General features: G+C 51.4%; 1 protein-coding gene and 1 non-coding gene across 6 annotated transcripts in view; one reads left to right on the forward strand and one right to left on the reverse strand.

Moving 5' to 3' along the window:
- Positions 1-1,390: 1,390 nt before the first annotated feature.
- The window catches only part of SORL1 (sortilin related receptor 1), an 84,420-nt gene continuing 61,491 nt past the window's right edge, over positions 1,391-24,319 (forward strand). For 4 of the 5 annotated variants that reach the window (XM_077305151.1, XM_077305148.1, XM_077305149.1 and 1 more), the window contains exons 1-5: positions 1,541-2,002; positions 19,204-19,320; positions 21,139-21,264; positions 22,008-22,169; positions 23,695-23,762. In XM_077305151.1, the coding sequence (XP_077161266.1) occupies positions 1,727-2,002; positions 19,204-19,320; positions 21,139-21,264; positions 22,008-22,169; positions 23,695-23,762 (749 nt within the window). In that variant the 5' untranslated portion in view covers positions 1,541-1,726. Of the gene's footprint in view, positions 2,003-19,203; positions 19,321-21,138; positions 21,265-22,007; positions 22,170-23,694; positions 23,763-24,319 lie in introns of all 5 variants that reach the window. The other variant, XM_077305152.1, reaches the window with a different exon arrangement.
- Positions 6,463-6,535, reverse strand: TRNAA-AGC (transfer RNA alanine (anticodon AGC)). Its single transcript has one exon. It is a non-coding gene; the product is annotated as a tRNA-Ala (tRNA).

The following is a 24,319-nucleotide window of genomic DNA, read 5'->3' on the forward strand; positions in this document are numbered from 1 at the left end:
AGTGCCTGTTCGCATACATCATGCGCGGGCGGGGGAGGCGCATTTGCATTTCAGGTCTGACCCTGTCTTCAGAAGGCCGCTGTGGAAAGGTTGCACTGAGAGGAAGCAAGGCTGTTTGCTCTTCAATGGACTTGCAGCTTTGTGCCAGCTAGAGCCTTCTGTAGGGCCAGAGACTCCTGGTAAGGCCTGGAGATATCCCAGAATTACAACTGATCTTCAAAGTACATAGATCAGTTCCCCCTGGGGAAAAAATAGCTGCTTCCAAGGGTGGACTGGATGGGCCCCACCAGTACCTTCCTCTGGCATCACCCTCAGATCTCCAGAGATTTTAAAATCCTGCCCTATCACCTCTCCCCAAGCCCCTTAAATGTCCCTCCCTCTCCCCGTGCCTGGGCTCTTACTGGACCCATACCCCCCCCCCCACTAGCTGGTCATTCTTAACTGTTAATACTGGGGGAAGCCACGGAATGTTTACAGACGCTTCAGGTTCAGTGCGAGAAGTGAAAGGTCAGTTTGGCTGGGAACAACCTCTTGTTTGGCCCAGGAAGAACAAGTGCAGAGCAGTGTGTGAGGAGGGAGTGAAGAGGGGCAAGAGGCAATTTGGAAAACCAACAAGGCAGCTCTGTGTTTGATCGATGATGATCTTCATTTGATCTATGATGGATCTACGATGGAATGCTCCTGTGTGCAAGGGCTCTCTTGAAGTGGCAAGGGATAAAGAGCACTTGTGAACAATGAGCCCATGAAACTGCCTTCTATTGGATCAGGCCCTCGGTCCATCAAGGGCAGTACGGTCTACTTGGACCAGTAGCAACTTTCCAGGGTCTCAGGCGGAGGTCTTTCACATCCCTTTCTGTTTGGTGTTCTAACTGGAGACACCGAGGATTGAACCTGGGACCCACCGCAATGCCAAGCAGATGCCCTGCCACTGAGCCACAAAACAAAATTGCCGCTGAACACTGCTGCATGACACAGCCGCAGCTGTTCCAGCACCCTTTATGCTCTAAAGCGGGCCAAAGTCTGTTATTTTGGGCACAAATGCTCAACAAAGGATTTGCGAGAATCACTGCTCACTTCTTCAGTTACTGTACTTGAAGAAGTGAGCTGTGTAACTCCCGAAAGCTCGCCCCCTGCCACAAAGCCTGTTAGTCTTGGTCTTTGGGCCCCTGAAGAAGTGAGCAGTGCCTCCAGACCCCCCCCTCCCCCCCCCCGCAGATCTTCAAATCCCCCCTCCCCGGGCCGGAGACCCATCCCGGGGTCCTGGCGAGAGCGCGGGGCTGCGCAGCCCGGCCTCCGGCACGCCTGTGGTCCCTCCTCTTTGGCGACCGGGGGGGGGAACCCCGCGCCCCCTCCCTCCCCCCCCCCCGGGGCCCTTTCGCTTTCGGGACGCGCCTCCTGCCCCCGGGTGGCAGCGCCGGAGGGCCAGCGGACCAAGCCAAGGCGCGTAGTGGGGCGCGAGCGCGTGGCGCTGTTTGTGTGCCGCCCACACGTGACGGACCGCCGGCCGCCCCCCTTCTCCTCCCGGGAGCCGCGGCGGGCGGGGGCGAGAGCGGCCAGCCGTGCGCCCTTGGCCGCGCGGCGCGGAGCTGTGCAGCCGGGCGACGAAGCGGCGAAGCGGCGCCTGGCGGGGCGGGCGGGCGTGCGGGCGGCGGGCCGGCTTGCGCATTCTCTCCTGGCGGCGGCGCCCCGCTTTGCAGCTGCAGCCCCGGCGCGGCGGGCAGGGAACATGGCGCCAGGCGGGAGAAGCGCGCCCGGCCAGCCCGGCTCGCCCCGCCGCCCGCCCGCCGCCTTCCTCCTCCTGCTGCCGCTGCTCGCCTGGAGCCCGCGGCCGGCCGACGCGCGGAGGAGCCCGCTGTTGCGCGCCGCCCTCGCCGCCCGGCCTCAGGATCGCGGCTTCGCCGTGCTGGAAGCGCCGGCTCAGCCGCTGCAGCCGCCCCCGCCGCGGAGGAAGAGGAGCGTCGAGCCGCCGCCGCCGCCGGAGCCCATCAAGGTGTACGGGCAGGTGAGCGCCCGCCTGGGCCATCCCCGCCGCCGGCCCTCGAGGGGTTCCCCCGGCGCGGAATTGGGAGTTGGGGAGGGGGGCACGAGCCGGTCCTTGCAAGCGTGCTTTCTTGGCAACCCCCCCCCCCCGCCATCCCCCAAATTCGCAAAGGGGGGTTTGGCAGGAGCCTGGCCGATGCGGGCTGCATTTTCGCCCCTGGGATGCGGGCTGGGTTCAAATCCGGCGGCCGGGCTGCTCGTGGGGGGGGGGGCACGACACCTGGCAAGCCTGGATCCTGCAACCCGTAAAGCTGCAGTCCCCAGTCTCCCCCCTGCACCTGCCGTTTGCCGCCTCCCAGGGCACTGCATCGTCCCTTCTGACCCCAGCAGATCTTCCCTGTGGCTTTTTTGGGGGGACAGGGGGGGGGGGCTTTGCAGGCGGGTGACTCACAGGCAGGGCCGGTGGTTGTGGAAGTGACGTGCGTGGGAAATGGCCCCTTCTGGTGCCCGAAGGACGAGCTGCAGGGGGAGTCCTGCGGCCCCCTTCCCCTGGACGCTTGGGGGGGGGGTTTGGCCCTGCCGGGCCCCCTTGGCCCTGCCTGCCTTCAGTCCTCTGCAGGTCACTGGCCGGGGGCTCCTAGTTTGCTCTGGAGGGGGGCCAGGGAGGCAGGCCTGGTGGAGAAGCCACTAGCCCGGAATCACTGGGTTTGCTGGAGCCCTTTAGTTGCACATGAAGGGGACTGAAAGGCAGAGGGAGGAGGGGAGGAGAGAACTTCTGCCAGACTTCCCTGTTTGCCTGGAGAGCCGGTCTTCCAAGCCAGATTTATGGCTGTCGGCATAAGTCACAAGCTCATTTTGGCTTTTCTGGAGCCATCGCACCCGACACCAGTGTCCTCTGGCCCATGTCCCTTTGGGGGACGTCTGTTCGTCTGTCTGGAGCAGTGGAAAAGAGCGAGATCGGCATGGTGGGACAAGAGGTAGAACTGAACAGAGAAAGCCCATAAAAAAACAGCATTGGTCAGTTTTGGCTTAATTTCTGTGAAAGAACCCTGGCATAATTTTATGGTTGGGGGTCACCACAGCATGAGGAACTGTATTAAACGGTCGTGACATTAGGAAGGTCGAGAACCCGTGCTCTATCCCAATACACCCCACTGGCCCCTTGAACTTGCTCATGTGGCCCGGTTGTCATTTTCCTCCCTTGCTGCCCTTGAAATTGACTGCAACCTTTTTAGGAGCTACAGAGTCTGTTTTCAGCTAGCATACCCAGAGAATTGCTGATTGCCACTGTGGAACGGCAGGTGAATTCCCTCCAGGCCTGGCTGAATTCTAGAGATTTTTGGTGGAGGGATCATTTGGCCATGAAATTGGGGTCACTGTGGGCAGGCAGGTAGTTGTGAGTTCCTGTATTGTGCAGGGGCTTGGACTAGATGGCCCTGTAGGCCCCTTCCAACTCTATGATTCTGTGAAGGGAATAATACATCATTTAGTGCAATGCTTTGATTTTAACAGGGCAGTCCCTTGGGGGACGTATGCCCTTCTGAGCCCATAGGCTTCAGTGGAGTTCGGAGGATGTAGCTCTACCTAGGATTATGTTGTCTCTGCACCTCTGCAGATGGAAGTTTCCTGCCCCCCCCCCCATAAGTAAACAGAGACCAAACCTGATCCCTGGAAACTTTCCCTCTGAGCCCTGATGTAGTACCAGGAATTGTGCATACATGAACATAGATGCACATGCACTGTATACCTCAGCGCCTTTCTCCCACCTGTAGGTTCCCTCGGTTCCTGATGTTCTTTCCCTGCCGAAAAATCAAGCCATGAAATACTGTTCCTGCAGGGCTGGAGGGGTTAAAGAGCCCTTTGCTGGCTCTTGGCTTGTGCAGAACTATGAACATGTTGGGCTCGGCCTTCCGTGTGCAGTTTAGAAACAGAACAGGGAAGTGGAGGGATGGGACGTCCAGTGTGTCCCATGAAAGCAGGGGGAAGGCCTGGTTCTCTGCATTCACTCATGCAGGCCACAACCCGGCAAAGGGCTCTTTGACCCCTTCACGGTCACAAAGATCTTCAGGCAACCCAGGGGAGGCTCTGCTTCTCTTCCCACGTGACAGAAAAAGGCTCAGGTGTGTAGTATTTGTGCACCCGTGCATGAGGTCACATTTGGCCCCCAGACACCCCATTACCTCTCAGTCTGGTGCATAAAGTGATCGGGCAAATTCCATCTGCATGAGGGATTTAAATTTCCGAGTCTGTGAGTGAATGTTGCCCTGTTATTATCTCTTCACACACCTCCCCCCCCCCCCCCAAATAAGATTGCTCCGAAGGGGAGTTGGCAGAGGACCTGCCTGCTCAGGGGAGGAGAGAAAGGTGCTTGTTTCCAAGAGGTGCTCAGCAGGTGAAGAACTCAGGTGACGGTGGCGGAAAACAACAGTTCTTATCCACACCGAAATCAGAGTTCGCTGCATTTCTAATCCGCTGTTGGGTCTCCTTTCAGACATGGCCGCCGTTTCCCAGAGAAGCAGAAGGAGCATTTAACATGTGCCATGCTTTCACCCTGTTCCCAAGCCTCCTACGGGGTTACGCAGATTGTCGTTTATCTGGCTCATTTTTCGGGAAATGATTTCGGCTGGCCTTTCCCAGTCTCTGTTTCAAGGCAAATGTCATTCTGGACTAATGACTTGCATGATCTTGTTTGCAAGGCGGTTGTGCCTCATTAATGCAGTTTGCAGCATGGTGGCTGATTGTAGGTAGAGACTGGGGTGGAGAGCCAGAGCTGCGTAGTGGCTAAGAATGTCGGATGAGAATCTGAGAGACCCAAGTTCGATTTCTGACTTGTGCCACGCAGCCGCTCTCGGTGACAGTGGGCTAGTCGTAATCGCTCAGCCCAGCTCACCTCACAGGGTTGTTGTGAAGGTGAAATGGAAGAGAGGCAAATGAGGTGAGCCGCGTTGCATCCCCATTGGGACCCAGGAGAATTGAATAAATAATTTAAAAACACACGTTTTATTGGCTCATTCACCAAATCATGTTGTCCAGTGATGGGTTTGTTTGGCCCATGGGATGGTGACTTTGTGGAGCAGATGGGAGACTCAGAGCTGGGGACTTCCGGGGTGAAATGAGTGGCAAAGCAGATGGGAATCCAAATGCCAGCTTGTTTCTCCTTTCCCCCACCCTGGAAATTGAAGCTTTTGATTTGAATCTCTTGGAAAGAGAGGACTTGGTTTTAAAAAAACTCAACTTTGAGTAGCAGGATAGATCCAAGCAGAATGTGCATAGACATGTATTCAGACCCCCAATAAATTCAGGGCACCAGCTCAGTAGAGGGTTGTCAACCTCCAGGTTAGACCTGGGGATGGGCTAGCATTACAATTATTCTCCAGGCGAAGGCTACTTCTGAGGGTGGGGCCAATAGCATTATGCCCTGCTGAAGACCCCCCCCCCCAAAAAAAAACAACAACAACAAAAACCACCCTGTCCCCTCCAGCCTCCATCCCCAAATCTTAGGAATTTCCCAACCTGGAGGTGGTGACCCTAATCTCACATGCTGATATGTATTCGTGCCAAGGAAGGCCTGTGGCCCACACAGGTGCAAATGAGAAGCAGAGAGCCAGAGTGGTGTGGGGGTTCAAAGCCGCACCCTCTAATTTGGAGGACTGGTTTTGATTCCCCACTCCTCCTCGACATGCAGCCAGCTGAGTGAGCTCGGGCTAAACACAGTTCTCTGAGCAGTTCTCACAGAGCTCTCCCAGCCCCACCTACCTCACAGGATGTTTGTTGTGGGAAGAGGGAAGGAAAAGTGTTTGTAAGCCACTCTGAGACTCCCTTGGGTAGTGAAAATCGGAGTCTAAAAGGCCCAGCTGTTCTTTCTCTTCTTCCAGGAAGTTGATTGATGCCCCTGTTTTTTTCCGCAGTCCCAGGACAGTGGCCGGAGTAGTCCGTGTGTCCTGCTGGTGGGCCTCATTGGCAAACCACCAGTCAGGCAGGCCAAATTTTGCTCTCCGCCCCTCCTTGCTTTGGGCAAGGCATCCTCTCCGCGCCCCTGTTATTCAAAGCGATTGACAGAAGGTCAACTCTACAAGGAAGTGTTTTTCAGAAAGAAAAGTCCCCTTAGTCGAGTTGTTACTTGTCGCAGTCCTGGCTCTAGGAGTGGGACCGAATTAGTCCCAGGGGTGGTGCCCAGTCAGAAGCAAGCCAAACTCCCAATTAGCTTTCGAAGAGGATACAAGACAGATGATTCAGGTTCTCTGAATCCATTGCATGACTCATGGATATATGTCAGTATGACCCTGCGGCGGTAATGAATCTGTTTTTGTCAACTGCCTGGCTGTCTTATGCAGCATTTATTTACTTTCCTTCCATCATGAGGCTGCCTTTTACTGAATCAGGTCCTTCAGGATCTGCATCGTCTGCTCAGGCTGGCAGCGGCTCTCCTGGATGTCAGGCGGAGGGTCTTTCACATCACCTATGCCCTGATCCTTTCTAGCCTGGAGATGCCAGGGATTGAACCTGGGACCTTCTGCACGCTAAGCAGATGCTCTGCCACTGAGCCACAGCCCCCTATCTAAGCAGCCTTCTACCGAATCCGGTCGCTTGGTCCATCAAGGGCAGTACTGTCTGCTCAGAGCTCTTCGGGGTCTTAGGCTGAGGTTTTTTTTCCGCATAACCTTTCTACTGCATCCTTTAAACTGGAGGTGCTGGGGATTGAACCTGGGGCTTCCTGCAAGCCAAGCAGTTGCTCCAACACAGTGGCATGCCTAGAGGGCCGGATCCCAGGTTGTGTCCCCACCCCGCATTGAGCATAACTCCAGACACAGTCTATGTTTGGGGAGGATCCTTGTTGATATGGATGAAAGGGAGTTGCGGGGAGATCATCTGCAGGCAATGAAGGCCGCTAAGAACATATTATTTTCCCATCGCCCTCGTGTCTAAATTTGGCCCAGCCAGTATGTCTTGGGAAGGAAGCATGGGGGAAAATTTTTGCCGTGATTGCTTCCCAGAGGCATTGAGGCTCATCTGTGTTGAACATTTCCATCGAAGACTCTCTTCTGACAGACCTTGCGTGTGGGTTAAGTGTTGCTGAGCCACATCCAACTTTCGGCGACCCCAGCAAGAGGGTTTCAGGGCCAGGGAGAAGCAGAGGAAGTTGGCCAGTGCCTTCCTCTGCAGAGCCTTCCTTGGTGGTCTCTCTTCCAAGGAATTAGGCTGCTTAGCTTCTTTCAACTTATGGTGATTCCAGCAAGGGGATTTCAAGTGCCTTGCTCTGTAGAGCCTTCCTTGGTGGTCTCCCTTCCAAGGAATTAGGCTGCTTAGCTTCTTTCAACTTATGGTGATTCCAGAAAGGGGATTTCAAGTGCCTTGCTCTGCAGAGCCTTCCTTGGTGGTCTCCCTTCCAAGGAATTAGGCTGCTTAGCTTCTTTCAACTTATGGTGATTCCAGCAAGGGGATTTCAAGTGCCTTGCTCTGCAGAGCCTTCCTTGGTGGTCTCTCTTCCAAGCGCCGAGCCTGCTTAGCTTCCAATTTATGATTACTCCAGATAGGGACTTCCAAGGCAAGGGAGAAGCAGAGGTGTCATTTCATTGCCTTTCTCTGCAGAGCCTTCCTTGGTGGTCTCCCTTCCAAGGACTGACTCTGATTAGCTTCCAACTTATGGGGCTTTCAAGGCCTGCTTGGTTTCCAGCTTACGGTGACCCCAACAACAGGCTTTCAAGACAAGGGAGAAGCAGAGTGGGTTGGTCATTGACACTCAGAGTTTTCTGCTGTCCTGTAATGCTTTCTGCATCAGGCTCTCTAGTGAAAGCTTCCTCCTTGTCTTTTACGGAGTCCTGTTTTGCAGAGCATGCTTTGAATGTTCTAGGGCATCTCCCTGGAGTCTTTTGGGCTTTACTCCACTTATAGGAACCGAGAGCATGGCCTGGCACCTCCTGAATGTGGCTTGGCACACGCTGAACTCATTTGCGTATAGGGATGCTTTCAAATTCCTGTTTGTTAAATTGTGGAGAATGAGAAGAAGAGTTAGCTTTTATACGCCACTTTTCATAACTTGGAGCCTCAAAGCAGCTTACAATCGCCTTCCCTTCCTCTCCCCCCAACATGCAGCCTGTGAAATAGGTGGGGCTGAGAGAGCTCTGAGAGAGCTGGGACTTGCCCAGGTCACCCAGCTGGCTGCACATGGAATAGTGGGAATCAAACCTAAATTGTGTTTCTTATGTTGCAGGATGGAACTGCATGTGTGCTGATTGGTTCAAAAAATCATAGAGGAACTTCTGCGACTCAGTGCAGAGTATCTGCTTTGCCCATAAAGGTCTTGGGTCCAGTCCCTGCCATCTCAGTTTTAGAGGTTCTCAGGTAGTGGGTGATATAAATAAAAGACCTTGTCCTGAGACATTGAAGAGGAAACAAGAGCGGTCTTGATAGAACTGTGTCTTGACTCGGTAGAAGGCAAGTTCATGTGGGTGTTCTTATGGGAAGAAGGAGAGCTGGCTTTTGTACCCTGCTTTTTACTACCCAGAGGAGTCTCAGAGTGGCTTACAATCACCTACTCAACCCCCTCCTTCCACAACAGACACCCTGTGACGTAAGTGAGGCTGAGAGAGCTCTGAGGGAACTGTGACTGGCACAAGGTCACCCAGCTGGCTGCATGTGGAGGAGTGGGGAATCAAACCCAGTCCTCCAGATTAGAGCTAGTTGCTCAGGTTTGATTCCCCTCTCCTCCTCTGCCTGCAGCCAGCAGGGTGACCTTTGGCCAGTCACAGTCCTCTTAGAGCGGTTCTCAGAGTGTAATTCTGTCAGAGCTCTCTCAGCCCCACCTCCTTCAGAGGGTGTCTGTTGTGGGGAGAGGAAAGGAAGGCGACTGTAAGCTGCTTTGAGACCCCTTTGGGCAGTAAAAAGCAGGGTATAAAACCAACTCTTCTAGGAAGTTTTGCCTTGTTCTTTCCCTTGTGGCACTGGATTCAAATGATGCTTTGAGGAAAGCATTGCTCCCTCCCTCCCTCCATGATGAACCTTTACTGGCCATTTGCTGCCTTTTGCTTTGCTCTTTTGCCAAAGGCCTCTGCTTCTGCTTTCTGTCTGGTTTTGACTCTGACTGTCTTACCACCAGCTGCTTTTGCAGAAGCAGTTTTGGGGGGCTACCCCAGAGACAGTCGCAAACTTTGCAGTGTGTTCTCGAACTCCAAAATGTGAATTGGAGGATGTAAATGCTGCATCAGGCCCATGAAAAGTGGCTACTTTCATTGGAGGGGGGGGGGATATTTGCCTAGCTCCATCCCTCATTTGTATATCCTTGTTTTGGGTTCTGTTAACAAAGGGGGTGGGAAGTCAGATCTTGACACACGGTGTCTCCCCCCCCCCCCACACCCATGGCTTTTCCGGTGAGACAGGAGGCTGAATTCTTCTTAGGTCTGTGTTGGGATTGTTTGCTGAAACCGGGCAGGTGAGACTGCCGAGGTTTTGAATTTGCCCTCGCTTCCGTTCACTTGCTCCAGAGAAAGAGAGAGGGAGGGAGGTAACGGGGCCGTCATTTTGATCCGGGAGGGATTTGTTACATAACAGCAGGCTTCCGCCAGCATTTAGACTTTGATTGGCAGGAGGATTAATTACGTTCCTCTCTCTGGAGGAAATGGGCTAACGGTGGAGGTTTCGATGCAGTACGGCTCTGCAGGCAGCCTCCCTGATGGAGATGCCTTGGGGGGTGAGGCGGCATAGGAGATACCATTTTAGCCTGGTTTTTATTGGAATGCACTATGTGGAAAAAGTCCCTGCAGGTAGAAAACTAATCCTGCAAGGAGCGACCTGAGGTTGACTGTTTAATACGGTTTCACGACAATATTAAAACCTGAAGCTGCTCAGCTGACATAAAATTGGGCCACAGCAGTGGGTGGCAAAAAAGTTATAAAGCCACATTTTATTAATGGGATTAAAAATAATAACGATGCTGCTGCTATTTAGTGGGCTCTGCGTTCTGTAAAGATTTCAGAAGCGGCTCCCGAGAGGAAAAGGTCTGATGACGTGTGGTTTGTTACTTGTGGTTTTCCCTTCCGCTTTTGCCCTCTCATGCATCTCGCTGTTCAGGCTTTGTCAATAAGCTTCGCGCTTCACAATGCAGGTTTGCCCACATCCTTGTTGCTCCCTCCAAACCTTCCAGCGTCTGCGCCTTGTTCGTCGGCATTTGCATCTTTAGAACGAAAGAAAGACACTTTCCCTAGATCCCAAGGCCTCTTGGTCACGCAGCTGCCCCTTTGCAAACAGCTAGCATTAACATGCCTTGACCTGGACAGCCCAAATTGACCCCGTCTCATCCGGTCTTGGACCTAAGCAGCTCTGCTTAGTACTTGGATGGGAGACCGCCAGGGAAGACTGTGCAAAATCACTGGCCCTCTTCAAGCCACAGCTGGACAGATCCTTATCATGGCTGCTTGAGACTGATCCTGCATTGAGCAGAGGGTGGGACTAGATGGCCTGCATGGCCCCTTCCCACTCTAGGATTCTAGGAGTCTAGTTCATCAGTGGAAGGGGCTTCCTAGGGAGGTGGTGAGCTCCCCCTCACTGGCCGTCTTCAAGCAGCAGCTGGACAGATCCTTCTCCTGGATGTTTGAGGTTGATTCTGCCTTGAGCAGGGGTTGGACTACATGGCCTTCATGGCTCCTTCCCACTCTGGATTCTATAAACTACCTCTTGCTCATCTCTTGCCTTGAAATATTAGGAGATCAGCAATCTTAGGGTGTTTTATTGGGTTGTTGTTTTATGAATTGTGATTTTACTGTTTCATTAGATGTGTTGTAAACTGCCACGAGCCAGAATTTCTGAGAATGACGGTATATAAATTAAATTATAAAATAAATAAAAATAAAACCCCACGGTCCTGGGGTTGCTCTGTTTCCCCCGTTAGTAGGTGGCTGGGAGACCACCTAAGACCCCCTGGGTCGCTGTGCAGAGGCAGACAACGGCTGACCACCTCTGTTCATCTCTTGCCTTGACCTGGGTGGCCCAAGCTAGCCAGGGCTTGTCGGATCTCCAAACCTAAGCAAGGTCATCCTGGGTTAGTCGTCGGATGGGAGACTGGCAAGGAAGTCTGGGGATGGCTACGCAGAGGCACCCTTGAAAATTCCGTGAAGGGGTCCCCGCAAGTTGACTGCAGCAGGACGGCTCCCTCCTGGGTGACCCAGGCTAGCCCAGCCTTCTCAGAAGCTAAGCAGGATCACCACGGATTAGTACTAGGATGGGCGGCCCCCAAGGAAGTCCAGGGTTGTTCTTGCCCTCAAAACTCTATGGGGTCGCCATAAATTGACTGGCTCAGTGGCGCTTTCCACCCCTAGCAGCAGCGCTGTTTCCCCAGCAGTATGAAGTCTCAGGGATGAGAGCTGTTAGCTTGCCCTTCCTTCAGGAGGAGACAGTGGTGGGGAATTAGACACCTTGGCGGTCTTTGCTTTCAAGCAGGCAGACATGCAGAGATGCTCTGGAACAGGGGGTAGTCAACCTGTGGTCCTCCAGATGTCCATGGACTGCAATTCCCATGAGCCCCTGCCAGCGAACGCTGGCAGGGGCTCATGGGAATTGTAGTCCATGGACATCTGGAGGACCACAGGTTGACTACCCCTGCTCTGGAAGGACAGCCTCACGTCGGATCCTCAAGGGACCCCGGGAACCTCTCTCTGCCTGCTTTGCTCGCAGGCGGCTTAGCTCTCTCCCTCTCTCTTCTTTTCCTGGCTCCCTTCCCTCTGTCACGCTCACCCTCTGCTTAGCCTGCGATTGGTTGAACTCCCCGGTGCGCTCCAGGGAGAGAACTGCACACCTCTCTCTTGGCCCCTACCCGTGGGAGCGGGTCAGCCAGCCGTCATCACAGTCCCTTGGCCTTTCTAAATCCCCCGGATTGACCTCCTGGATTGAACTGTAACCTGGAAAGGAACTCGGGTTCAAATCTTGCCTCCTCCCAGAACTAATTAGGCAGATTGAGGCAATCTGCCTTCAGGTCCCCCCCCCCCCACTGCATGTTTGTTTACATTGTTCGCCGGGGGGGGGGGGGAACCAAAGCGGGTCTGATGTTCTCCTCTCTTCTGGAGGGTAATACTGCAGAGGTGGCCACACTGTAGCTCTCCAGATGTCCACAGACTACAATGACCATGAGCCCCTGTCAGCTGGCAGGGGCTCATGGTCATGGTAGTCCGCGTACATCCGGAGAGCCTCAGTTTGTCTACCCCTGTTGTAGGGGCTTCTCTGATCAGTGCTGGCCTGTCGTCTGTTTGCTTTCCACCTGCTCTACCTGTATATCTGCCGATAATAAGGCTTTACCACTCTACGCGAACAAGCTCTAATGTCATCTGCTCCTTTTGACGCCGATCCTGCACGGCAGCTCTGCTTATAGGAGATACTTCGTAGTTTGCGCCAAGTATTTGGTTCCAGCGTGGGGTTTGCATCACCTGCAGCCAAACACCTGCTGCCAACTCTTATTTATTCCTTGGAGGCTTTTGATTAAGAGTGTTGCTTCTGGGCTCAGCCACATTGTCTGAGTCACAATCAAGTGATTAATTAACAGGCGAACAGCGCCTCAGACGGGTGGTATCTGTTGGGAGCTAAGTATAAATCCGGGGGTAGGTGTGAAGGCGTCATTGTCTTGGCACTGGGCTGAGTGCTGTCTGTCACGGGCGTGTAATAATCTCTCCGTATTTTTAAAACAACGTGCAGATTTGAGAGGAGGCGTCTTGCCGTCATCAAGGGTCAGGAGAAGGTAACGGGCTGGACATGACCGGGTTTTGGGTCACGGCCGTTGCATGGCTCTACATGCCGTCTGGAAGGCAAAATGGATGCTAGGAAGGTCTGAAGAAATGAGCCCTAAATGAAATCTGAGAACAGAACAGAAGCCATGTTGGATCAGGCCAATGGCCCATCCAATCCAACACTCTATGTCACACGGCGGTCAAACCCCAGGGGCCATCAGGAGGTCCCCCAGCAGGGCCAGAGCTCCAGAAGTCCTCTCATGATTGCCCCCCAAGCACCAAGAAGTCAGAGCATCCCTGTCCCAGACTTAAGAACAAAATAGAAGCCATGTTGGATCAGGCCAATGGTCCATTCAATCCAACACTTTGTGTCACATAATGGTCAAACCCCAGGGGCCATTAGGAGGTCCCCCAGCAGGGCCAGAGCTCCAGAAACCCTCTCATGATTGACCCCCAAGCACCAAGAAGTCAGAGCATCCCTGTCCCAGACTTAAGAACAAAGTAGAAGCCATGTTGGATGAGGCCAGTGGCCCATCCAGTCCAACACTCTGTGTCACATGGAGACCAAAACCCAGGGGCCATCAGGCAGTCCGCCAGTTGAATCAGAGCTCCAGAAAGTTTTCTCTGTTGCCCCCCAAGCACCAAGAAGACAGAGCATCACTGCCTCAGACTGAAGAGAAGCCACATGGGATCAGGCTAACTGTGGCAGTGAATTCTACATGTCAATTGTTCCTTGGGTGAAGAAGCATTGGGGTTTGAATATCTCATACGGCACCTTGAGAGAGAAACCTATATGCATGCATAGACATTCAGGATGTGGGGGCGGCTGTTATATAGCTAGCCAGATGCTAACCTAGAGATTTGGGTTATGACGTGAGAGGTGGGTCAGTTGGGGTGCTTCTTGCTCCTGTTCTTCCCTTTCATGTCCCATTGCTTTGCTGCCTTTCCTCTCCTGCGGTGCGCTTTGAATTTTGTCACCCCTGGATGGGAATGGGCGAAGCCACGTTGGCCTCACAGAACCTGTCTTGACCGGTTTCTGAAGGCATCATGTGAATCTCTGGGTTACTGTCAGGCCCCGTGACCTAGCAGGGGCCTGGCAAAGCAAAGGTCCTCCTGGCCACTTGTATCCTGAATAAACTGCTGCCATCTCATCCCCAGGAAAGCCGGGTCCTGAGGAGGCTGTCTGGTTCCGAGTGACACATGACTAACAGTCGCTTGTTGAGCTTGCTGAAAATCCGGTCCCCCTCCTCCTGGCAGTCAGCTGAGGAGGCCTAGACCGGCTTCATGGCTCGGAGGAGACCAAATAGTTCCTCATTAAGCAGTATTTATTGAGCCATGGCCGTAGCTCGTGCTCTGGTCAGGCGGGAACGGATCCTGGGGGCATTTTCCTGGAAGTGCTAGAGCGAGATTTGGAGATGTTGGAGCAGGCAGGTATGGAAGGGGAGAGACCTGTAGGAAGAATAAAGTTTTAGGAATAAGACACAACTTGATGTACAAGGGTCGCCAGCGTATACCTCCTGCAGGGTATTTGGGGTGTGTGGACAAGCATAATGCAAGTGGGGTGGCCAGCTCTCGGCTGGGAAACATCTAAAGATTTGTTGGAGGGTGAAGTCTGGGGAGGGTGGGTTTTTCAGGGACCTTAGCAGGGTCTAATGCCATAGAGTCCACCCTCCACAGAAGAAGAGTTGGGGCTTTTCACTAACAAAAAGAGTCTCAAAGTGGCTTACAAAGCATTTCCCTTCCTTTCCCCACAAGAGACTTGGAGAGCTCTGTGAGAACTGTGACTGGCCCAAGGTCATGCAGCAGGCGTCATGTGTCTCAGAGCAGCTTTCAATCACCTCCCCTTTCTCTCTCCACAATAGGCAACCTGTGATGCAGGTGAGACTAAGAGAGCTCTGAGAGAACTGGGACTGGCCCAAGGTCACCCAGCAGGCCTCACGTGGAGGAGGAGTGGAGAATCAGACCTGGTTCTCCAGATTAGAGGCCACCAGTCAGCCACTACACCATGCTGGCTCTCAGCCATTATCTCTTGGGGAACAGACCTGGGTCATCTGGAAATTAGTTGTAACAGTGGGAGACCTCCAGGTGCTACCTGAAGGTTGGCAACCATACTGACAAGTGATGTCATGCTGTTGGGGAAGGTGCTGTTGGGTGATGTTTTTGGCCAATCCTAGATCTCCCCCTCCCCCCATGCAATGATGTCATTGGGTTTTTAGTGGAAGCGACCTCAGCTTTCCAGCTCGATGTCACCCCAAATTGTGCCGGTTTTCTTACAGCTGGCATTTCTGGCCCTAGCAGGCCATGCGCTGGGAACTCAGAGCAGGAGTCTTGTCGAACGATTCACAGGATTTTCTTCCAGCATAAGCTTTTAGGGACGGCAGCATCCCCTGTCTGGTGCATTCATTAGGCCTTACTAACATACATGCTTAAGTATTGAAGAAACGATATAGGCTAGATATCAGGAAAAATAATTTCACAGTCAGAGTAGTTCATCAGTGGAATAGGCTGCCTAAGGAGGTGGTGAGCTCCCCCTCACTGGCAGTCTTCAAGCAAAGGTTTGATACACACTTTTCTTGGATGCTTTAGGATGCTTAGGGCTGATCCTGCGTTGAGCAGGGGATTGGACTAGATGGCCTGCATGGCCCCTTCCAACTCTATGGTTCTATGATTGACAAAAACAGGCCATCCTGAAATCCCCTGCTGGTAGCTGGGTCTTGGCACCTTCTTTTAAACCTGCAAGACAGGACTTTGGGAACTTTATTAAAAATCTCCAGGCCCCAACAAAGTCCTTATTGTGAGAGCTTGTAATGAGCCTGAAATGCCACAGCCTGGGATGTGAAAGGAGAAGCACAAGAGAAGGTTCACCAGTGGAGAAAAAATTGCATCCCTCCTCACCTGTAAGCACCTCGGCCACCCCTCTCCCAGCGAAGGGGCGTTTGGGAAGGAGATTCATACCGTGTGCCTTTCGGCATCGGCGGGTTCACAGTTAAGGGGAAGACTCCGGGGTACCTTCCCAAGGTAAATATGTTTGTTCGAAGATAATGATGTCACCTGGGTGAGGTTGGTAATAAGGCCTCAGCTGTTTCCTTTCCGCCTTGCAAAAGAAAACATGCCCTTCCCTGCGGCTTTTTACCAGCCGGAAGAGGAGGCAGGAGTCGCAGATTTCTGAGACGCAGACTTAATTTACTGGAAGGGTCTTCTTCCCCGGAACCTTTCTGAGGCCTAGTGAGGTTTGATCTATGCCACTTGGAATCCCTTTTTTTTTTACGCACCCTCCTCTGTCTGCTCGGTTTTCCTTTCCCATTGAAAACGTGCCCTTCTGGAAATCAGTGGGCTGTCAAACGTCATTTGGTTTTCCTCCCTTTTTCCACGAGGTCGTTCTGTTGTTGTTTTGGCGCACAGACCCAGAAAAGTGAGCGTGATTAAAATGTGGAATTTGCTGCCAAAGGGTGCAGTGATGTCCCTGAGCGTAGAGACGTTTAAAAGGATTTCCCCAAGAAACGTTATGCTTTGGAGTTACAACTTGTCTTTTTCCAACCCAAAATCCCTGGACTGTGAGTCTTTTTGCAACAAAATGTACATGTGCATTCTGCAGGGAATTGACCACAACAAAATGCTGATGGCTGGAAGCTTGTGCAGGATACATTGGTGCATGAGTGAGCCTACGCACTTCTCTGTCCAAATATCCAGATTTCAGGCTTCTCCTTAAGCTTCGTGATGCGATGCTCTTGGCTTTCCTCATCCACATGCAGCCAGCTGGGTGACCTTGGGCTAGTCACAGTCCTGCTAGTGCTGTTCTCACAGCAGTGCTTTCAGAGCTCTCTCAGCCCCATCCACCTCACAGGGTGGTTGAGGGGTGAGGAAGGAAGGCGACTTTGGGACTCTTTCAGGTAGTGAAAAGCGAGACACAAGAAGCCAGCTCCTTTCCTCCTTCTCTTTTTAAAGGACTCGGCTCCACTTTCTTGCTGGCCGACCCTCCTCACCAAAGACTGGCCTCTGCTTAAAAAGGCACCACCTGCTGAGAGAATAGTCTGAATTCGTGCAGGCAAACGTTGACGTGCTTCTAGGATCCCTACCGCCCGATGCTTTTGCTGGGCCTTCCAGTGATTTGTTCCCAGCTCGCCTTTCTGGTTGAGCGGTGGCGTATTCATGTGTCAATCTCAGCCCCATTTCAGTGGTCTGGGCTGACCTGACGTGACAGAAGCCAGCCAGCTGGGACAGGATCTGGGGCAGGCGGAAATTGCGGACGGAACGAGTGCATCTTTGTCTACGCAAACAGCTACAAACGACAACAACAACAGACGTCAGCATCCCCTCCTCCCGCCCAAAAAGAGCTTGTCCAGAATTTGCTTGGGGTTTTCAACGCGCGGAAGACCTCTCCAGGCACAAAATGATGAACCCACACACTGTATAGGAAGACCAAGGGCCAGCCGATGATAAACATGCACGACCTAATTTACAGGGGGACGGGAAACGTTATGTTTAAGGGAGTTGGAAGGGCTGGCCTATTTCTGAGAGCGGTTTTATTAAGAAGGCAGAGCAGGGCTCCCCAACGTGGTGCCCGGGGGCTGCCCAACACCTTTCTGGGCATGTACAAAGTATTTCTAGAAAGCGGGAGAGGCCAGGTTGGCCACTGAAGATCTGATTGGTCCTGCAGACGACAATAGCATTGCTTCAGTGTAGCTGCTATCACATGGGGTTACTTTTGGCTTTCTCACCCCACTTCCCCACCTTGTTTTAAAACGACCCCTCTTCTCCCATGCTTTTGGGTTTCCTCTGCGTGTGGTTCTGCCTCCTGCAGCAGTCCTTTGCTGGCCGAAATCCCAGTGGTGCTTAATGGGCAGGGGTAGTCAACCTGTGGTCCTCCAACCTGTGACACCCTGCCAGGTAGGTGGAGCTGAGAGAGAACTGTTCTGTAAGAACAGCCCTAACAGGACTGTGACTAGCCAAGGTTTACCCAGCTGGGTGCACGTGGAGGGACGGGGGAATCAAACCCAGCTCACCAGATTCGAGCCACCGCTCTTAGCTACTACACCAAGCTGGCTCTCAAGGAAGGGCCTCTGCATTTGGAAATATTTAAGTTAAAAATAGTGAACCTATTAAAAATTGGTGGATTCACTGCAGCCCTGTGCATGCTTCTCAGAAGCCATTGCCATGTAGCACAGCACAGGGTAGGTCGGTGTCAACATGCATAGGCAGGTGCTATAAATAATGTCATCTGAATTCATTCAGGGCAGGAACTAACTTAAGGATCTGCAATTGTTTGCCGCAGCAAAGGTCTGTACAACCTGGAGCTTGTTTGCAGCGCCTGGAGTGGGTTCTGTGTGTCAATACTAAAACCTGTTTCTCAATAGCTGGTGGCAGAGTTAATAAAAGAGCTCAACAGCAAGTGAACACAAGGTGATCCGGCAGAAAACAGGAGTGTCTTCTGCGTAACGTTCCTTTGTTTCAGGAGTTCTCATTCCCCGCGATGAAGCACAAACAAACCTCACTCTGATTCATGGGTTCTCATGTCTGTCTCATGGAGAGGCACAAATTCTTCGCACAGTTTATCATTAACTCAGGGTTTCTTCACATCCCTGGAAGGGCTTCCCAAATGGTTGGGGGTTAATTATTTTTGTTAAATGGGCCTGGAGGGGTTGGGAAGGGAAGGGGAAGGGTCTCGGGTGGGCATGTCCACAGCTCTGCTTCCCAACCCTATTCTGTATGATTGTGCCCCTGCTGGGGGTTTCTCAAAGCCTTAAGATGTTTCAGGTGTTTCTCAAGGGTCAAAAAGTTGAGAAAGGCTGCATTCACTTGTGGAAATTTCTGCCACAGAGCGTGGTGATCGGCCACTTATGTTGATGATCTTAAAAAAGGACTAGACAGCTTGGTAGATGGGTGGCTACCGGTATCCATTGACCATCAGGGCTAAATCTGATCTCCATGTTCATGGACAGTACAGCCAGTGAGCCAGCCTGGGGGGTAGTAGTTAAGAGCGGCAGCCTTTAATCCGGAAAACTGGGTTCAGTTCCCTACTCCTCCACATGCAGCCAGCTGGGTGACCTTGGGCCAGTCACAGTTCTCTCTGAGCTCTCTCCGCTCCACCTACCTCACAGGGTGTCTGTTGTGGGGAGAGGGAAGGAAGGCGATTGAAAGTCGCTTTGAATTTCCTTCGGGTAGAGAAAAGTGGGTTATAAAAACCAACTCTTCTTCCTCTGCCTCCTCTATTGTGTGGAAGACACTCATCAGGGGGACACTGTGTCTCCTCTGTAGGGGTTCTGGACCTTCTGCTACTTATTATTATCATTAGTTATTTAATTAATTATCCTCTTCCTCCTCCTCCTTGCCAAACAGAATCTTCTGAGTCAATTGAATGCTTTCCTTTGTGACTCCACGTCTGCCCTCTTCTCCACTCTCTGGTCGGCTTGCAATAGCCAGCTTTGCCCGGAGGAGCGTTCTCGGCCCTCGCCCCATGATTGCGCCCCATAATTTTAACATTTCCCCAAAAGGTTTCTCTCTTGCCCCCTTCCAGGTTAGCTTGAATGATTCACACAACCAGATGGTGGTTCACTGGGCGGGAGAGAAGAGTAACGTGATTGTCGCTCTGGCCAGAGACAGCTTAGCTTTGCTGGGACCCAAGCTGAGTGACGTAAGTATGTGCTGGGCCGGTTTTGTCCATGGGGTTGCAGGAGGAGGGGGGGGGGTCATTGATGGAACCCTGGAATTCGTTTGCTCACAGTTGTTCCTTTTTTGAATTGGCAGCTTGTGACTCCAGTCAGACATTTTGAAAACGGTGGTTTATTTTACCTATGCTTAGGTTTTGAGCTCTAACCGGGGCACTAATTTACCATCTTTTCTGGAATGGTCCACATTCAGAACTGAGTCTTCCGTTCCTTCCTTCCTTCCTTCCTTCCTTCCTTCCTTCCTTCCTTCCTTCCTTCCTTCCTTCCTTCCTTCCTTCCTTCCTTCCTTCCACCCACTTCAAGTATAAGCATAATACAGTAATTAAAAATTACATAATTTTATTTTATTTATTTACTGTCTAGGCTGCCCCCTACCTGCATAGCAGATTCGAGGCGGTTTACAACATGCAATTCTTACAAAAGTTGGAATCATAACACATAATCATAAAAACAGTACATAGACCCACAGTAACTGTTAATAACAGGTAGGAATAAGACCTCCAACAATTATATTGGTTGGATTAAAACAGCTTCTTCCAGTTCTGATTTCCCCTGGTAGAGAAGGGGAGAGTAGCATCTTTATAGCTCTTTCTGTCCCAGAGGTCCACCTTTTAAATTTTGAATGGAAAGATAACATATAAATGCACTAAGTAAATAACTCTGCCACAGGAGTCCGGACAACAGTCCTGTGAGGTGGACCCATTTTACTGATGTGGGGGCCACTGTTGAAAAAATATCCAAAGTTCCTCCAGTCTAAACCTACCAAGACTAAATCTTCACATGATTTGCACTGTTGGTCGGTCACTGGGCTGTGTCCTCTCCTGATGGAGGGGTCCGTAATATATTAGAAATGCTGGGATGCTGTATTCTGTCATCTTGAGAAAGAGCTTTTTCCCAGCATCCTCCAGGAGCGTCTCCAGTGAGCACCTCCTCCCCCTTCCCCATAGCAACCAGGTACCCTGCTGCTTTGTGGGATATTGTCCCAAGAGGCATGGATGTTAATGAGGTGTGCTGAGGTGTTCAACTAAACAGGGGTCGTCAAACTGCGGCCCTCCAGGTGTCCGTGGACTACAATTCCCATGAGCAGGCAGGGGCTCATGGGAATTGTAGTCCATGGACACCTGGAGGGCCGCAGTTTGACTACCCCTGAATTAGAAGAAGATGAAGGGGCAGGAACTCTTTTAAGCAGTTCAAACAATAAGCCCGCCTGGCAAAATTCTATCTACGTTCCGACTCCAAAGAGTGTCATGGGGTAAGGGTACGTGAAGAGAAATGAAAATGCAATGTCAGGGGAGTGAACTCACAAAAACCGACAAAACAAGTTCACGATTAGCCACAAAACACTAAAAGCAGCAAAGCCAATTGACAGCAGTGTCGATCCAGCAAGAAGATACCTGAACGTTACCTGAAGGCGGCAGTAAAATCAACACAGGTTCACATCACAGCAACACAGAAAAAGCCAAACGTATTTATGTATACCAGGGGTAGTCAAACTGCGGCCCTCCAGATGTCCGTGGACTACAATTCCCAGGAGCCCCTGCCAGCATTCGCTGGCAGGGGCTCCTGGGAATTGTAGTCCACGGACATCTGGAGGGCCGCAGTTTGACTACCCCTGATAGCTGTACCCCTCTCTTCCCCCAGCCTATCACGTCCCTGCAGATTTCTCAGTGAAGACCCTGGCCTTCTGTCGGCCACTGCTGTAGAAGCTGCTTTTTAGACATCTGCACGTATTGGGGACTCTCAATGTTTGTTTGATATGTAATGCTGGCCTCTTCCTTTGCTAGGTTTACGTCTCCTATGATTACGGGAAAACATTTAAGAAGATATCGGACAGATTCAATTTTGGCCCGGGGAACAACAGCCAAGTGGTGATTACGCAGTTCTACCATAGCCCAGCCGACAACAAAAGGGTAAGAAAGGAAAATATCCAAAAGAGAAAACACAGGATTTCTGTCCTAGTTTGGAAAAAAAAAAGGGGCACTTTGAATATTTGCCAGATCCATCTTGGGGGCTGATGTGTCGTGGTTTGGGCACAGTAGAAATTGTTCCTTTAAAAAGTCGTCGTGCGAATATTCACATTGGTTTGGTACAGAATTTTCCCATGGTGGCATCTGCTGCCCTTTTAATCCTTCTTGCACTGGTGAACTGGCCCAGTTGGGGATCATACGGTGAGTGGGATGATGTCATATGGCTGCGTCCAATGTGATATGTCACTGAGTGTCAGTAAATAAAATTGTAACCGGTCAGATTCCGCTATTGATGCAGAGGGTAATTCAGTGAACAAGTAACCAGTTTTCCAAGATGAGCTGCAGAACAGCTTTGGCATTACCCAATCTAGTAATTTGGGTCTACCAGATTTCAGTGCTGGAAGGAACGGGGAAGAAGGGGCTATACGTGGCTTCCATTATTGTCAGCAGCTACATGTTTCTTTGTATGAAACCCTGGTTGAGAAAGCCTGCTCTAAACTGTTTCCAAATATCAAAATGTGCAGTTGTTACCCGTGTGTCCAAATGCTGATAGAGTTCTGTGGATTTACCAGAGGTGGGCTTTTATCTTTCCTGGGGGCATCTTTCCCAATTTGCAAGGTCTTGTGGCAGCCAAGTGACTTCTTCTTTCTCTTCCTTGCTGTCTCCCCCTCTCCCTCCTTCTCCAGTATATCTTCATTAATGCTTCCACCCAGTACCTCTGGCTCACCATGGACTTCTGCAACACCATTCAGGGCTTCTCAGTACCGTTCAGGGCAGCGGATCTGCTGCTTCACAGCCGGAATCCAAACCTGATCCTGGGCTTTGATAGGTCGCATCCCAACAAACAGGTGAGTGGCTCTTTAAGGACACGACTTCCAAATATTCGTTTGGTGCTGTTTTGCAAGAGGGAGAGAGGGAGCTGTTTTTTAATACCCTGCTTTTCACTACCCGAAGGAGTCCCAAAGCGGCCAGCAAGCACCTTTCCCTTCCTCTCCTCACAACAACATGCTGGGAGGTAGGTGGGGCTGAGAGAGCTCTGCGAGAACCGCTCTGCAAGAGTAGCTCTGAGAGAACTGTGACTGGCCAAGGTCACCCAACTAGCTGCATGTGGAGGAGGACCAAGTCCTCCAGATTACAGTCCACCGCTCTTTAACTATGACTCCACACTGGCAGCACAATACAAAGAGACTGTTTAATGAAAACAGATAGTAACCACTTCCTATCTAGTCGGTTGAACGCATGCTTTAGACTGAATCACCAAGGTCAGTGTTGTGCTTGCCTGCATTTCGCATTGGAGACAGCTATGTGAAAATGCAGAATATCGTGACAGAAGGTAAGTTGCGTGAAGCAGCACCAACAAAGCCTGAGACACACAGCTGCCATTTTCAGCAGCAGCCGCCGCTACACATTCTGAATGACGTCGCTCCAGCCAGGGATAAGCGGCAGAAGAGCCTTCTCTCCCTCTTGGAACGTGCGTGTGCTTTTGCACGCAGCAAAATGAGTGGACCAGTCGTCAGTGGCAGTTTCTCCGAGCCTTTCAGATTTTTAATGCATGCTTGCTCCTGGGGAGGGGGGAGGGAGGGGGTGCCCGTAGAAACAAGGCCTCCGGCAACTCCGCTGCTCCCCTGTCCGACCTCATTGTGAGCCGGGCTGTTAAAATAAGAAAGTAGGCCAACCGCTTTCCAGCAAGAAGTGTGCCTTTGTCCCTCTCTAGGCCAGGTCGCTGTTCGCATTATTATCCCGCTGCCGCTTGAATGGAGAAGGAACTGAGAAGCTAAGAAATGCCAGACAGTTAGCAGACGGCTCTGGCTCGCCGTTTGGCAGAGATGCTGGTGTTTGTCTTGGATGGTCGTATACCAGCACAGTGTGGGTTTCCCCCCCCCCCCCCCCCCGAGTTTGGATATTTGTTGTGTCATAATTGGTGGCTGGAGCGACGGAAGGGCATAAAGATAATGTCTCATCTTTCAGGCCCGGTCTTCCTTGCAGCGTGGGCGTTCTCCACGGCAGCAGCAGAAGGAAGGAATTATTAGAACTACAAGATAGAATCATTGTTATTATTTATTTATGTATTTATTCGATTTGTATACTGCCGCTCCCAGCAAGCTGGCTCACGGTGGTTCACAATAAACATTATAAAACATGAATTAAGACAACAATTTAAAACATCTTACATTACACTATTCATACCCAAAAAATACAACTAAGATAGCGAGGGAACAATAAAAAGTCATTTCTCCAAATGACTCGATAGCTATGGTTTCCCACATGGATACAACCAAAGAACCAATTAACTCCCCACACCATGGGCCCACATAGCTAGATTCAGCCAATTGACAGATTTTCAGTGTCTTTCTTTATGTTTTGATTTTTCAGCTCTGGAAATCAGATGATTTTGGACAGACGTGGATAATGATACATGAACACGTGAAATCATTTTCTTGGTAAGTTTTGGAATTCTTCACAAGGGGCTGGGGTGGGGCCTTTGATTCCTTTCACAGCCATTACCAGGTGATCCCTGCGTAGTTCAAAATATGGAGTCTCCTACGTCAGACTCAAGATATGTGTGTCATATTTTTGGATGCTCTGTCTCCTGTAAAAACATTCCCTGGATTTCTTTGTACCTTGAGGGCTAGAAACTTATTTGTTAGATGTATATTCTCTCAGTCTGTTTGTGTTTTTGTTATGCTCCCGATTGTCTCCCCACCAGGTTTCTAATCATGCCCAAACAAACATACAGTGTCATTATTGCTGTAATAATGAGCCAGAGTGGTATAGTGACGAAAAGTGTCAGATTCTAAGTTGGAGAACTGGGTTCGAGTCCTTGCTCTTCCTCCTGTAAAGCCAGCTGGGTGACCTTGGGCCATTCCTTCATTCTCAGAATTCTCTCAGCCCCACCTGCCTCACCAGGTGCCTATTGTGGGGAGAGGAAGTGAAAGGTGATAGTAGAAAGGCTCCTTAAAGTAGAGAAAAACGGGGTATAAAAGCTTCCTTTTCTTCA

The sequence above is a fragment of the Paroedura picta genome, chromosome 12, assembly GCF_049243985.1.
Source record: "Paroedura picta isolate Pp20150507F chromosome 12, Ppicta_v3.0, whole genome shotgun sequence".
In the NCBI taxonomy this organism is placed as follows: domain Eukaryota; kingdom Metazoa; phylum Chordata; class Lepidosauria; order Squamata; family Gekkonidae; genus Paroedura; species Paroedura picta.